This window comes from Dromiciops gliroides, chromosome 4 (assembly GCF_019393635.1).
Source record: "Dromiciops gliroides isolate mDroGli1 chromosome 4, mDroGli1.pri, whole genome shotgun sequence".
In the NCBI taxonomy this organism is placed as follows: Eukaryota; Metazoa; Chordata; class Mammalia; order Microbiotheria; family Microbiotheriidae; genus Dromiciops; species Dromiciops gliroides.
The window spans coordinates 424,825,023-424,841,389 of NC_057864.1; the positions used below are offsets into that span (position 1 = coordinate 424,825,023).

Below are 16,367 nucleotides of genomic sequence, written 5' to 3' on the forward strand. Positions count from 1 at the left end.
ATGCATGTAGTGGGTATATAATAAATGATTATTGAACTGCAGAGGAATTTACCACTATCATTCAATAATTTTATTGTTGTGTAATTATTTCAGTTGTTTTAATTGTGTCCAACTCTTTGTGACCCCATTCGGTGTATTCTTGGCAAAGAAGGTGGAGTCGTTTGCCATTTCCTTCTCCAGCTCATTTTACAGATGAGGAAACTATGGCAAACAGAGTTAAGATAGCTATAACACACCACTTCACCTTCAGAATCATCTCCTCTCTAAATGAATATCCCTGGTTCTTTCAACTGATCCTTGCATGATATGCTCTAAAGATTCTCCAATATCCTTCCCTCCCAGATCTGAAGAATTTCCAGTCTTCTCTAAAATGTGGGATACCAAACCTAATTGTCTAGATGTCTATATTTCTCCCTTTCTTGATGCCATATCTCTTATTGTAGAGTTTTCTTTCCTATTTTTTGGTATGTGATATTATATTTTCTTTCTTTTGTTTTTTCGTGAGGCAATTGGGGTTAAGTGATTTGCCCAAGGTCACACAGCTAATAAGTGTCAAGTGTCTGAGGCCGGATTTGAACTCAGGTCCTCCTGACTCCAAGGCCGGTGCTCTATCCACTGCACCACCTAGCTGCCCTGATATTATATTTTCAAGCTACTTAAACCCCCCAGATCATTTTCAGATGAATTGCTATCTAGCTACAGCTCACCATCTTGGATTTGTGTAGGTTATTTTTAACCCAAAGAAAGAGCTTTGTATAAATGTATATCTCTTCAATTTCATCTTATTAGATCCAAACATTTCCATTGCCAATGATTCAATGATTATAATGGTTGGATTCTGACTCTGTCATCCAGTGTATTAGCTATCTCTCTCAGCTTTGTATTATCTACAAATCTATCAAGCAGTACAAGTATACACTGGTTTGTTTTTTTACAGGGGCAAGAATGTAGCTTCCACAAATATAGCTTCCATGCTATAACATGGATTTTTCTCAAGATTCCAGAATGGGGGGGGGGGCAGCTAAGTAGCGCAGTGGATAGATCACTGGCCTTGGATTCAGGAGGACCTGAGTTCAAATCTGACCTCAGACACTTGACACTTACTAGCTGTGTGACCCTGGGCAAGTTACTTAACCCTCATTGCCCTGCAAAAAAACAAGCAAACAAAAAACCAAACAAAAAAAAAAAGATTCCAGAATGGATTGTTAAACAGATGGTTTATAATCCCTAGGATTATATGGGTTGTTAGGACCAGCATAACAAACTAACCTAATTTCTTTTTGTGATAGTGTTATTGGACTGGTAATAATTTGGGGGGGGGAGATACAATAGACATAGTATCTCTCTATTTGAAGAAAGTACTTGAAAGAGTAACAGTTATCTGTTGAAACAGTAAAGAAATGTGGGCTGTTATTTGTAGCTTTGCCGTGGGTTGAAAGACCTTACTTACCAAAAACTAATGAATGGATGTCATCCTGAAAGGTGCTTTTCCAGGGGCATCCCCCAGAATTCTGTCTTTGATCTTCTTTGGTTCTTTATCTTTATTCGAAGACAATTCCTTATGTACAAATGTGTCAAATTGGAAAGAGCAGTCCTCTTTGTGTAGAGAGAATAGAATTACTTTAAGCTTCAGTTTACTGATAATATATATATATATACATATATATATGGCAAATGCCTTTGTAAACTGTAAAATTGTACTTAAAAAAAAATGACTCCACAATAAAAGCCTTTTTAAAAACAATATTGGGGCAGCTAGGTGGCGCAGTGGATAGAGCACTGGCCCTAGAGTCAGGAGTACCTGAGTTCAAATCCGGCCTCAGACACTTAACACTTACTAGCTGTGTGACCCTGGGCAAGTCACTTAACCCCAACTGCCTCACTTTAAAAAAAAAAAAAACAATATTAGGGAAAACCTAAATAAATTGTTAGGAAGCAACATAATACAAAACCCTTCAGATTTTGTATCCCATTACAACGTGCTTCATTCCATGCATATAGCTGTAGGAGAGTTTCAAATTATCACCCCCAGAAACTGAAAACATTATGAGCCTGAATTAATATCTCTTGCACCAATGTTCCAAAGGTTTTCCACTGTAATATCGATAGAATGTTTCCTTTGCTTGGAGGTTTGTAATGGATAGACTAGATGACTTCTAAGGTACCCAGTGGTTCTATTTTCAAAAGAACTATATTACCTGTATGACTTGGGGCATGTCACTGGACCTCTCTTGGCCTCAGTTTCCTCATCTGTAAATTGAGGGGGTTGGATTAGGTCAGGGTTTCTTAAACTTTTTCCATTCTCGACCCCTTTTCGCCCAATTTTTTTTTTTGTGGGGCAGTGAGGGTTAAGTGACTTGCCCAGGGTCACACAGCTAGTAAGTGTCAAGTGTCCAAGGCCGGATTTGAACTCAGGTCCTCCTGAATCCAGGGCCAGTGCTTTATCCACTGCACCACCTAGCTGCCCCTGCCCAAGAAATTTTTACACAACCCTGTGTATATAAGTGTATAAAATAAGTATATATAACCTTTTACTGTTGCCAAATTTCTGCAATCCTCACATTCAGTTACACAATCCCCATATGGGATCATGACCCACAGTTTAAGAAGCTTTGGACTGGATGATCTGAGATCCTTTTTAGCTCTAGATCTGGTATCCTTTAAACAAATAGGAAATGACTTTTCTACTGTGTATATCATTTGCCTCATAAGAGGGAAAGTCAGAAAATTTAGGGAGGGAAAAAACACCACTCTGGAATCAGTATTCATTTTGTATGCTGACATAATCTTTAGACAACTCAGCAGAGTTTCTCTCCATCTATATGCCCACATGAAAGATATTTGTGAAAATTGTCAGGGGCAGCTAGGTGGTGCAGTGGATAAAGCACTGGCCCTGGATTCAGGAGAACCTGAGTTCAAAACCAGCCTCAGACACTTGACACTTACTAACTGTGTGACCCTGGGCAAGTCACTTAACCCCCATTGCCAAGAAAGAAAGAAAGAAAGAAAGAAAGAAAGAAAGAAAGAAAGAAAGAGAGAGAGAGAGAGAGAGAGAGAGAGAGAGAGAGAGAGAGAGAGAGAGAGAAAGAAAGAAAGAAAGAAAGAAAGAAAGAAAGAAAGAAAGAAAGAAAGAAAGAAAGAAAGAAAGAAAGAAAGAAAGAAAGAAAGAAAGAAAGAAAGAAAGAAAGAAAGAAAGAAAGAAAGAAAATTGTCATAAACTTCATAGACTGGAGCCTATCTGGAGACAGATGCACCTATAAGTAGAGAATGGGGGCACTCTGGGCAGAGTTTGAACGCTTAAGTTTGAACCTCAGCAAACACCCTGTGCCTTCACCTTCCTCTTCCTTTTCTAAATGTTCTGCTTGAATATTTGTTTCTGGTCTGGATGTATTCTATCATCAGTTATTACTTTGGCAGATAAGCAGAATATTTCAGTAGATGGAGGGAAAGTGCCAGAGTTGGTCACATGCTAGCTGTGGAATCATGCATAAGCCATGAAGCCTCTAAGTGTCCACTAGACAAGTCTCTGAGACAATGAGTTATAGAGATTACTCATCTGCATTGGTGGAGGAGTTCCCACACTGGGAGATCTGGAACAAAAAACAAACTACTTTGATATTTCAGTTGACGTATGATCTCATTGATGAGGGTAGATCTAAAAGATTAATTATTACACAAAGGATGTATGGGCACTCCCTTCATGAAAGAAGACTATAATCCCTATATAAATAGATATACCCAGGGAATTACCAGTATCACAAAGTACTTACTTGACCAGTCATACAACTGTGTCAGAGGAAGTATTTGGACCTAGGTCTTCTTGACCTAAAGTCCCAGCATTCTATTCATTCTACCATACTATTTCATTTTTACTATGCAACCTTTATGAATGAGAGGAATCTTTTTGGAAAATGTTGGCTAGAATCAGGATCCAAAAAGAACGACAGGGGCAGCTAGATGGTGCAGTGGTAAAGCACCGGCCCTGGATTCAGGAGTACCTGAGTTCAAATCTGGCCTCAGACACTTGACACTTACTAGCTGTGTGACCCTGGGCAAGTCACTTAACCCCCATTGCCTCACTTAAAAAATAAAATAAAATAAGAATGACAAACTCTTGATTATGAGAAATGCCTTAGGATCGAGATTAAATTGTATGATTATTGTTGTCGATCAGTCTTGTCTGACTTTTCATGATTCTGTGGACATCATGAATGGCCAGCACATCAATAGTGACCATGGAGTTTTCTTGACAAAGATACTGGTGGGGTTTGCCATTGCCTTCTCCAATGGATTAAGGCAAACAGAAATTAAGTGACTTTCCCAGAGTAGCACAGCTAGTAAATGTCTGAGTCCAGATTTGAACTCTGGTCTTCCTGACTCCAGGCTGAGTATTCTGTCCACTGTACCACATAGTTTCCCTGATTATAATGTAACAGATGTCTTTCTAGTTTGCTGATAACCTTCCAGAGCTTCATTAACATAGCCTTCAAGAACCTAGGGTCTTGTTAACTGATCCAACCTTTCCGGAGAATAATTTGGAACTGTGTCTAAAGGGCTTTGAGGCTGTGCATACCCTTTGACCCAGCAATACCACTACTAGGTCTGTATCCCAAAGAGATCATAAAAAAGGGGAAAAGACCTGCATGTACATAAATATTTCTAGCAGCTCTTTTTGTGGTGGCAAAGAATTGGAAATTGAAGGGATGCCCATCAATTGGGGAATGGCTGAACAAGTTGTGGTATATGAATGTAATAGAATACTTATGATGAGTAGGAAGATTTCAAGAAAACCTGGAAAGACTTAAGTGGTCTGATGCTGAGTGACGTGAGCAGAACCAGGAGAGCATTGTACATGATAACAGCAACATTGTGTGATGATCAGTTATGATAGACTTAGCTCTTCTCAACAGTGCAATGATTCAAGATGATTCCAAAGGACTCATGATGGAAAATGCTCTCCACATTCAGAAAAAGAACTGTGGGGGGCAGCTAGGTGGCATAGTGGATAAAGCACCAGCCCTGGATTCAGGAGGAACTGAATTCAAATCTGGCCTCAGACACTTGACTCTTAACTAGCTGTGTGACCCTGGGCAAGTCACTTAACCCTCATTGCCCTGCAAAAAAACCAAACATACAAACAAACAAAAAAAACAAACAAAAACAGAAAAAGAACTGTGGAATCTGAATGCAGAACCATACTATTTTTACTTTTTGTTTTGTTTTTTCTTTTTTGCGGTTTTTCCCTTTTGTTCTGGTTCTTCCTTCACAACATGACTAATGTGGAAATAAATATGCCTAATGTGATTATACATCATATAATATATATACGTGTGTGTGTGTGTGTGTGTGTGTGTGTGTGTGTGTGTGTGTGTGTGTATAAAAAACCTATATCAGATGGCCCTCTTGGGGAAAAGGGGAGGGGGAGGGAAGGGAAGGAAGGAGAAAAATTTGGAGCTCAAAAACATAAGATTGGGGGGGGGGCAGGGAAATGAGGGTTAAGTGACTTGCCCAGGGTCACACAGCTAGTAAGTGTCAAGTGTCTGAGGCAGGATTTGAACTCAGGTACTCCTGAATCCAGGGCCAGTGCTTTACCACTGCACCATCTAGCTGCCCCCAAAACATCAGATTTTGATGATTAAATGAATGTTGAAAATGATCCTTACATGTAACTGGGGAAAAGTTTAAATACTATTAAGGAAAAATAAATAAATAAAGGATAATTCAAGGTGTTTAAAAAAAACTATCTTTACATGTAACTGGAAAAATAAAATACTATTAAAATTGGAAGAAAAAAAAAAGAAGAAGAACCTGAGTGTCACCTGGGTTTAAGCATTATGGTATATGGGGATTTAATAAAGTGATCTTAGGATATTAAGGGATCTTTTATCAAGTAAGAACACCCAGATTAAGGAAGATGATAGCCCCACCATATTCTTCATGGGTCATGACACATGTGGAATATTGTGCCTAATACATTTTAGGAGAAACAGTCATAGGATCATAAAGCTAGAATAGGAAACATATGAGAAAACTGAGGCCTAAAAAGCTTAAGTGACTTGCCAAAAGTCATAAATAGTAAGATTCAAAAGTGGGCAATGATTATAACAATCAAAAACAGTTAAAAGTGAATGTTATGATATTTAAGAGAACCAAGGCTAGCCCCAAAGAAAAACTAAAAAGAGACTCCTACCCCAATGCTTTGCAGAAACTTTGGTGTGGTTTATTACATGTACTCAGACTTTTTTCAATGTATTGATCAGTTTAACTGATGTGTTTTTTCTTCCTTTTTAAACTTTTTTTTTTTTTTGCACGGGGCAATGGGGGTTAAGTGACTTGCCCAGCGTCACACAACTAGTAAATGTCAAGTGTCTGATGCCAGATTTGAGCTCAGATACTCCTGAATCCAGGGCCAGTGTTTTATCCACTGTTCCACCTAGCTGCCCCACACTTTTTTTTTTTAATATGGAATGGCTTAAAGAGGGAGAGACATATTGAAAGGAATTGTGGTGGTTAAAAATTCTGGCTGTTAAAAAAAACTATAAATAAGAAATTACTTTTTAAAAACTATCAGAAAAAAATAAATAAAATTAAAAAAAATTAAAACTACCAGAAATAGAATTTGAACCTAGATCTACTGACTCCAGAGTTATTGCTCTTTCAACTGTATGTATAGTTATATCTCCTTAACTGGTTCTTGTCATGTGATCAACATGGTTAAGGCTCTCAAAAATCAAACCATTGAAAGAACAAAGAATAGTGAACCTGCAGAAAATTTGGGCTCAGGACTAGGGAAGAATAAACATGATAATAATTTTGAAATGCGTATATTGTGTTAAAGGGTAAAACTAAAAACAATGGCTGGAAGCTCTGGGTAGGCAACTTTCTGCTCAATAAGAGGAAGAACTTGTAGTCTGAAAACTGAAGGGGGGAGGGGGGAGGAAGAGAAGAAGCAGCAGGAATACACCTGAACAGGCTGCTTTGTTTTGAGGTTTTTAGCTTAGATAATATATTAGGTTCTTACAAGTCCTAAGATATTTGATGCTTCTTCTCCTTAACAGTAGCCCTGAATACATAAATGATTAACTTTGTATTAGGAGAATTTGTGCTATATGTATTACTCGCATTCAGATAAATGTATGTATATGAGTGTATACATATATGTACTTACTGCCCTAAGGAAAATCATAAAATCTAAACTTATACAGGAACCTTAAAGATTGTTGTTCAGTCATTTTTCAGTTGTCTGACTCTTCTAGGCAAAGGTACTAGAGTAGTTTACCATTTCCTCCTCCAGCTCATTTTACAGATGAGGAGACTGAGGCAAACAGGGTTTGCAGGACTTGCCCAGGGTCACACAACTAGTAAGTGTCTGAGGCCAAATTCGAACTCATCTTCCTGAGTCCAGGCCCAGGACTCCATCTACTGTACCACCTAGCTACCCTGAAACCTTGAAGATATCCTACTATTTAAGGGAAAGTTCTATGTTCAGGCCTTTACCCTGATTAAAAAGGCAAAACTCAGGAAGAAAAAGTTTAAAAAGGAGTTTATTAACACCAAGGCAGAAAAGCATTGGTGGGCCAGATGACTTGGGCCAGCCCAGATTCTAGGAATCCCTTTATAGAAGGAACTAAGTGTCATACATATAAGGGCAAAGGTATTTTTATTCAATCATGCAAATAATGAGGAGGTGGGATTAGTGCCAGCTCAGCTTCTCCCTGAGCATTTTGGTTGGCACACATTTCAAATGAGAAGATGGTTTGGGAGCATGCATTGTAGCTCCTGCCAAGTCCTCATTATGAGGAGATGGCATTAGCACTAAGGAGCTTCCATCAGAGGATCTGTGAAACCCTCTCCTACAAGACTGCCCTCCCTTGCAGGCTACAATAGCCAAAGTTAAACTATGGGGTCACTTCAGAATGACTGCATTAGTGACTGTTTTTACACAATATTCCCTTTTGGTGCTAACCATAGTCATGCTGCAGCACCACAATCAGATCTATGTCATTCCTTTATCTTCAGTGGCATCTTCCTAAGTTTCTACTGCTTGGGTGGAGTCCAATTGAGTAAGCATTAGTGCCTATAAGCTAGAGAATTCAATTTACAACAGGAAATAAGTATCCTGTGGCCATGATTATTAAATCATAATCTTGTGTTTCCTTTAATGTCATAAAAGTTGAACAACTTTAAGCGAAGTCATAATCTCATATGTCATTTAAGGAGACAAACCTTGTTAAATAGGCTTTATAGGTAAACCAAGTCAGGTTAGAGATTAAACCACTTAGAGGACACATCCTGTACTAATTTGAGAGGGGAGATTTACATATCACCAAGGTCACTGAGAAAACTCAGTAAACATAAACACCATGAAACAAAAAATCGAAAGTAACAATAATGAGTCAATATTAAATAACATCAAGTCTCCTTGTAACCTGGTAACCTATTCCTAATATTCATTTAATCAGTACATTTCATCTTGAATCCCAGATGTCCCATTTAGTCACTTTGTTCCTGTAAACATCTTCCCTTGCACATTCTACAATAGGCCTTGATGTCAGGGAAGCTCCAAAGGGAACTTATCCTAAAAGATCTGTTTCTCAGTTTCCAAGTCACTAGTAGAATTTTCTAGATAATTCTGCCAAAATCTACCAGTAACAAGACTCAATATAATTTAGTACAATGGCCTAAATTTACTTTTCCAGTAACTAATTCATGCGGTGAGAACTAACTCAAGCTATATGTATCTAACTCGATTAACCACAGAGCAATAAGACAACAAATTAGGAATCTATAATTCACCTGACACTTCAGAAAATTTCCATTTTTACATACCACTTGTTCTTTCTATCTTTGGAGTGTGTGTGTGTGTGTGTGTGTGTGTGTGTGTGTGTGTGTGTGTGTGTGTGTGTGTGTGTGTGTGTGTGTGTACAGATTAAAAATAGTAAGATCTTTTATACTTGCATACTATTAAACCAACTGTGATAAAATAATGGGATTTAGCAGATACTCAAAGACCCACCTGGAGATTAATCTAAACTGATTGAATCAAGTGAGAGTCATTGACTGCTGATTAGCTTACTTCAAAGTTAACTAGATTGTGATCACACCTGGCTAGCCCTTAATGGATTTGGAGGATGCCAACCAATCAGCTTGAAGCAGTGTGTAAGGACCGCCTCTATTCCAGACCTATAAAAAGCTTCCACAATCAGTTTGCAAAAAGAGTTCCTGATTAAAGCAGGCTCGTGGAGGAGGACTTGAGGAAGAACCCAACCAGGCTGGAACTCTATTGGAGACAGGCCTTTTCTTAACTTTCTGAATTCCATGTTAATACCTGTATGTTTTAATAAATGTTTAATGACCAAAGACTGATGCTGAATTTAATATAGATTTTAAACATCACACAACTCAGGTGTTTTAGTATTAATTGATTTGGGGGCAGATAGGTGGAATTTAATATAGATTTTAAACATCACACAACTCAGGTGTTTTAATATTAATTGATTTAGGGGCAGCTAGGTGGCACAGTGGATAGAGCTCTGGCCCTGGAGTCAGGAGTACCTGAATTCAAATCTGGCCTCAGATACTTGACACTTACTACCTGTGTGACCCTGGAAAAGTCATTTAACCCCAATCGCCTCACCAAAATAAATAAATAAAATAATTAATTGATTTAGTATTACAACAACAAAACTTCCACTGTTCACATGCCCTGATTATAGATATTTGTTATGAAAGAAAGAGAAGGAACATGGTTATCATGTTATCAAACATGGTTATCAAAACTATCCCCTCAAGGGCACAGAATGACCTGGCATAAGGCATAACATGAGAATTCCCTTAGCTTTGTTTGATTACAGACAAGAGCCATAGTTAACAACCAATCAAACAGCAAAAGTTCCACATTATTCACAGTGTATCATAGCCAGGCTCAGAATTAACCAGGTGGGAAAATTTCCTGTTCAGAAAGGAAACACCACAAGGGAAACAGGGTCAAGAGGATTCTACCTTTCACACAAGGTTGTCCCTTCAACTTTTCCCAGTTCTCAGACCACACTTACTTTGGACAGTACATGGGATCCCCCTTGGATGGTGGACTATATGTTTCATGGCAACTCAGACAATCATACCTGAAATAAAAACTTAGAACAATATCAAATTACTGCCTAATAAAATTTTACCTCAAATAGCAAAATTTCACTAATCACAGTCTAGGGCTAGGTTATTATTTTTTCATGTTACAACAAAAGGAAACAGTGAGCAAATATAAGGATGTTTCATTTATCCTTCATTTATAAATTAAGAATAATCACATTCGAAGTTTCACACATACAGTGAACAAATGATAGCTGACTCAAACCCCCCCCAAAATATTCTGACCACTGTAAATCTCCGACCTAACATTTCTATGTTGCCAAAATGAAATCTTTGAATCTAAGGTCTATTATTACTAAGTTGGTTCAAAGATGTAACTTTAGTACATACTATTTATTAATAGATGCAATTTCATAATGTTCATAGGTGATAGCCAAATAATCTTAGATGAAACTCAATCTTTACTATAAGCAAGTAAAGCTTGTAAGTTTCTCCACTGGGAGTAGTCCTAGTTTCTCAAACTTCCGTATGTCAGAAATGTATGGTACACTGTCAGCAAAGTTGGTAAGATCTTATGACCTTGCTCAAGTAGAAAGTCTCAAGGAACCTCACAGATAAGGATAACTTACAGAGTCTGTGCTACTTTCTTCCCAACAGTAAGTTATTCTTATTATGTACTTTCAAGCAAATATACTTCATTCAATATTTACCAGTTTTGAAACATTTTTGCCACATTCTTTTAACACTTCAATTCATAACTAACAGCATCCAGATTAAAAGATAACTGAGTTTTCTAACAGCATTTCTGACACAATGGTTTCCCAATATCACAATATAAGAAAAAAATTAGAAATATATATAATGATATACAATATCATGTATTTAAAACATGAAACAAAACTTCATTACCAGTCATGTGACCAATTCAGTTGAATGCATTTCTAAATTATCTTACATAGAAAATCTTTCATTTTATCACTTCTGGCATTCTATACTAATTGAATTCAATACTAATATAAAGTATTTACATTTACTAACACTTATTTAGTGTTTGCCATATGCTAGGCACTGCGCTAAGCGTTTTACAATCACATGATACAAAAACCCTGGGAGGTGGATGCTATTATTATTCCCTGTTGCAGATTAGGGAACAGAAGAAAATATAGGTGAAGTAACTTACTTAAAGTCACATAGCTAATAAATTGATGAGACCAGACTCGAACTCGGGGTTTCCTGATCCACGCATATTCCAGCTTATTGCCTTAATGTCAAAAAGAAAAATTTTTTGCATTAAGTTCCTATTTGCTGCAATTATCCTAATGGTAAAATGCATCTCAATGTAAAGAGACCACATTATGATTTAGTTTAAGGACAAGCTTCAATCAAGTTATATCTGGATTTATAAACACTAATGGTAACATTCAAAATCTCAATTTCCCAAGTGCCTTTAGGTGCCATAACCTCAACATTTAGAGCCCATTGTTATCAATTAACTCACTCTCAAAGATTGTGGTGGCACTTTCACTTCCCCATAAGCTTCTTGGTTCCTTTAAATCCTAGCTTCTTAAACTGGGGGTCACAATCCCATATGGGATCAGGTAATTGAATGTGGAGGTTGATTATTCTCTAAAAAAGTGCTTTCTTAAGAGTACTTTGTTTGGGGCAGCTAGATGGCGCAGTGGATAGAGCACCGACCCTGGATTCAGGAGTACCTGAGTTCAAATCCAACCTCAGACACTTAACCCTTACTAGCTGTGTGACCCTGGGCAAGTCACTTAACCCCAATTGCCTTACTAAAAAAAAAAAGAAAAGAGTACTTTGTTTTTGTTTTCTTCTAGGCTCGTTTTTTCAAGTTTTATTTTTAATCTTCACGGTTGATAATAAAATTCTGCTACTTATCTGACCAAATTTGTTTCCACAATTATTCAAACTCAGCTCTACTTCTTGAGTCCAAATGAGCTTTATTGCTTGAGTCTTGGGAATGATGCTTGGACATTCCCAGATTTCCTGGTAGTTGTTCCTTTTCCCAAACTTTTAACAGTTTGCTAAATGGGAAATCAGCAAGAGGCTTACTTTGTCCTGACCCCCATGCTGGTACCAGTACCCCTTTAACCTGTCTTTTCCTGGGCAACCTAATAATGGGTAAGGACCTATATTCACCAACAACCCTTTTCCATATATGCCATTCCTTGTCTTTGTGCATAACTGAGAAAAAATCTTTTTTAATTCGACACATATTTCTCCTTATTCTTCCTGAGTTTGACAGAGTTTTTCCCTTTTCCTTGTCATCTGGTCTTTGTGTATTGTCTGCAGCTTCCATAAAACTCCCCCAAAATTTCTATTTAATTTCTTATGCTGACCCACACTGTATTGAAACCATGATGGGGAAAGTCACAATGTAAAAGGGATAACTGTAACTGTACTGGGCAGCAGGATTTCATTGTAACATTGCTCATCATATGTTAAATAATATGCCCCATAAAATAATTTTATATTTTCTAAAACCTTATCACTTGTCTTATAATACATCTGATGCTAAAAGTCACTGTATTTCTTCACTTAATAGTGGTTTTTTAAAATTTTTTCTTTTGTGGGGCAATGGGGGTTACGTGACTTGGCCAGGGTCACACAGCTAGTGAGTGTCAAGTGTCTGAGGCCACATTTGAACTCAGGTCCTCCTGACTTCAAGGCTGGTTCTTTATCCACTGCGCCACCTAGCTGCCCCCTCTTAACTTGTTACTTAACTTAATTTTTACATCTTAGTTTTTACATAACCACTTTTTACCTTAGGAGGCAGCAAAGTGGCATAGTAGACAGTGCTGGACTTGGAAACTTCAGGAAAACCTGAGTTCAAATCTTGTCTCAGTACTTATTAGTTTGTGACCCTAGGCAAGTCACTTGGCCTCTCTCTGACTTAGTTTTCTCAACTGTAAAATGGGACCAGCTAGGTGGCGCAGTGGATAAAGAACCAGCCTTGAATTCAGAAGGACCTGAGTTCAAATCTGGCCTTAGACACTTGACACTTACTAGCTGAATGACCCTGGGCAAGTCACTTAACCCCAATTGCCTCACCCCCCAAAAAATGGAACTAATAGTACATATCTTTTGGGGTTAATTGGAAAATCAAATGAGATAATATATGTGTAAAAAAAACCCAAACCCTCGCAAACCTTAAAGCACTCTACAAATACTGGCTTGTAATAAAAATTTATACTTTGACAGATGGCAAAGAAGACGTGCTTGGTCATTGCAATGCTGTTCTGGACGGTCTGGGGTGATCTAAGTGGAACCAAGAGTCTAGACTGTAACTCTTTCAATGAATCTTTTGTCCCCCCACGCTCCTGGATCCCTTACAACATCTCTGTTTCACAAAGGACTTTTAAGCCACATGATAAAATCACAGGTAAGCAACAAGGAGATTTTTTTTGTTTCTGAAACATACCTAGTATGGCAGAGAAAGAACAGAGTTTGAACTCACAGGATCTTAGTTAAAATCCCAGTTCCACTTCTTAACTACCTCTGTAATGTTTAGCCAGTAACTTGCCATCCAAGCCTCAACTTTCTTTTCTAAAAAATGAGTTAATAAGCATTTATTAATCAATTACTATGCAAAGATTCACAGACTTAGAACTAGAACTGTTTATACTTGTTATGTTATTGTTCAGTTGTATCCAACTCTTCAAGACCCCATTTGGAGTTTTCTTGCAGAAATAGTGGAGTGGTTTGCCATTTCCTTCTCTAGTTCATTTTACAGATGAGGAAACTGAGGTAAACAGAATTAAGTGATTTGTCTGGGGTCACACGGCTAATAAGTGTCAGAAGCCAGATTTGAATTTACAAAGATAAAGCTTCATGCCCATAGGCCTAGCACTTTCTCCATTGTACCACCCAACTATAGGCTTGTTATGTAGGTATCTTAAATGTACTTTTTAAAAAAGCAATGGGCAGGGGCAGCTAGATGGCTCAGTGGATAGAGCACCGGCCCTGGATTCAGGAGTACCTGAGTTCAAATCCAACATCAGACACTTAACACTTACTAGCTGTGTGACCCTGGGCAAGTCACTTAACCCCAATTGCCCCGCAAAAAAAAAAAAAAAAAGCAATGGGCAGGGGCAGCTAGGTGGCACAGTGGATAAAGCTCTGGCCCTGGATTCAGGAGGACCCAAGTTCAAATGCAGCCTCAGACAGTTGACACTAGCTGTGTGACCTTGAGCAAGTCACTTAACTCTCATTGACCCGCCCCCCCCCCAAAAAAAGCAGTGGGCATTTCACCTAGGCCAATGCAAAATGTTGGGTAAGGACCTAGACAAGAGTTAGAACTGTTGACATATTATTCTAGTCAAAACTAGGTCCTCAAAATTGACTGTCCTTTTTGTTTTTAACAGCAGATATTCTAAAACAGATGTGTCAAACATGTAGCATGGTGGCTTCATGGGAACCCAAACCAAATTAACATGTAATTGGGAAATATTTAAATATAAATAAATAAATAAAGGTACAATAAAACATAGATCATATGACATTTTAAATCTAAGTAACTATGCACCATGCAAGGATCCTGATGTGGCTCCTATTAGAATACTGAAGCAGTATGTCTTAAGTTTCCCTACCTCTTCCACAAGAGTAACAAGTATTTTTAGTTTTGAAGAATTTCTCCCTTTGTAAATTTAACTCTGTAAGAAGAATCTCCAAACACTATTGACTGTTATTTGTAGTTGTACTGTAGTTATGACTGAGGCAAACAAGGTAACAAGAATTTATTAAGTGATTACTATGTGCCAGGCACCGTGTTAAGCCCTGGGGATAAATACAAACAAAAAGACAATTCTGTCTCTTAAAGATCTCTTAAGGGGGTAACACAACACACAAAAGGGAGCAAAAAAATTGGGGAGTGACAGGTGAATGGTTTTAAAGTATAAAATGTCACAAGCATAGCAAGAGGGAAATAAAAGTTGGTCAGCCTTGGCCTTTCACAAAATGGAGGACCCCCCCCACCCCGACTTTGCCAATGGGAGAAGGGAACAAAAGAGAAGAATGCTCCAGGGTGAGACTACAGATGAGGCATAGTATCACATTTGGGAGGGGAAATGGATAAGTTTCCCTCTTATAGAAGAGTGTAACATTTTGGGGAAAGACATGTTGATTTAGTAATGTCACTCTTTCTTCAGTAACTCTACAGGTTACCAGTGGCACTGGATTCAATGGGTTCCTGCTCCAGGCCCAAGGCCCTGATGGGACTGCTCCTTTTGGTACTTTTCAAATCACAGATAGAAATACACAAGGGCTCACGTGTAGAAATACTGAGGTATGTAATATTTATTTCTATAAAAATTCTTCATTCCTTAAATTATTCTCCTGACTCTATCCAAAAGAAACAATCATTTTGTTTAAGCTATATGAAAGCTTTTCTTTAATTCAGTAGTGGAAATGGATGTTAGAGAACATTTTAACTTTTTTTCCATATTAACTACCTTATTTTGTAAAAGCTCACATTTTTAGAAGTTTCTTTAAGTCAATAGATCTTTAAAGTAATTTCTAATGCATGCTTTTTGGGGGGGGGGGAGGAGGTGGGGCAATGAGGGTTAAAGTGACTTGCCCAGAGTCTCACAGCTAGTAAGTGTCAAGTGTCTAAGGCCAGATTTGAACTCAGGTCCTCCTGAATCCGGGGCTGGTGTTTTATCCCCTACACCACCTAGCTGCTCCCATAATGCATGTTTTTCACTGGTTTTCCCTTTTCCTAACTAGCTTGATTTTATTTTTCTCATAGATGATAACTAATTAAATGCTTACTGCTAGGACCTAATAAAGACAATATAGTACAATAGATAAAAAGCCAGGTTTCTGAGTCAGGAAGACTTGGGTTCAAGTCCCAACTCTAATGCATATTAACCATATGCCCCAGGCAAGTCACTGGCTGATCACATCAGCTCCCATAAGTTCAATTATCTCTATGCAAATGCTTCCTAGATCTATATGTCCAACCCTAGTCTCTCTGCTGAGTTACAGAAATGAAGCTCTGTCACTTGGCCATTAATTAGATATTTTCAATAGGCATTTCAAATACAACACATCAAAAAAAGAATTCCTTATCTCTCCTACTCTAAAACCATCCCCCTTTCCGAATTTCCCTATTAATGTTGTGTACCACTCTCCTTTGTCACACATGCTCACAACCTGGGTGTCATCCTTGACTTCTCACTCATTCTCACATTTGGCCTTTCTCTTTCTTTCTTTCTTTCCTTCTCTCTCTTTTTTTTTTAGTGAGGCAATTGAAGTTA

The 16,367-nt window shown here is 38.0% G+C and overlaps 1 protein-coding gene across 1 annotated transcript in view; it reads left to right on the forward strand.

Annotated features, from left to right (window-relative positions):
* The window catches only part of LOC122726602 (putative ferric-chelate reductase 1), a 67,016-nt gene that overhangs the window by 3,749 nt on the left and 46,900 nt on the right, over window positions 1-16,367 (forward strand). Inside the window, exons 2-3 of the mRNA XM_043964428.1 lie at window positions 13,312-13,492; window positions 15,258-15,394. Coding sequence (XP_043820363.1) covers window positions 13,312-13,492; window positions 15,258-15,394 — 318 coding nt within the window. The remainder of the gene's footprint in view (window positions 1-13,311; window positions 13,493-15,257; window positions 15,395-16,367) is intronic.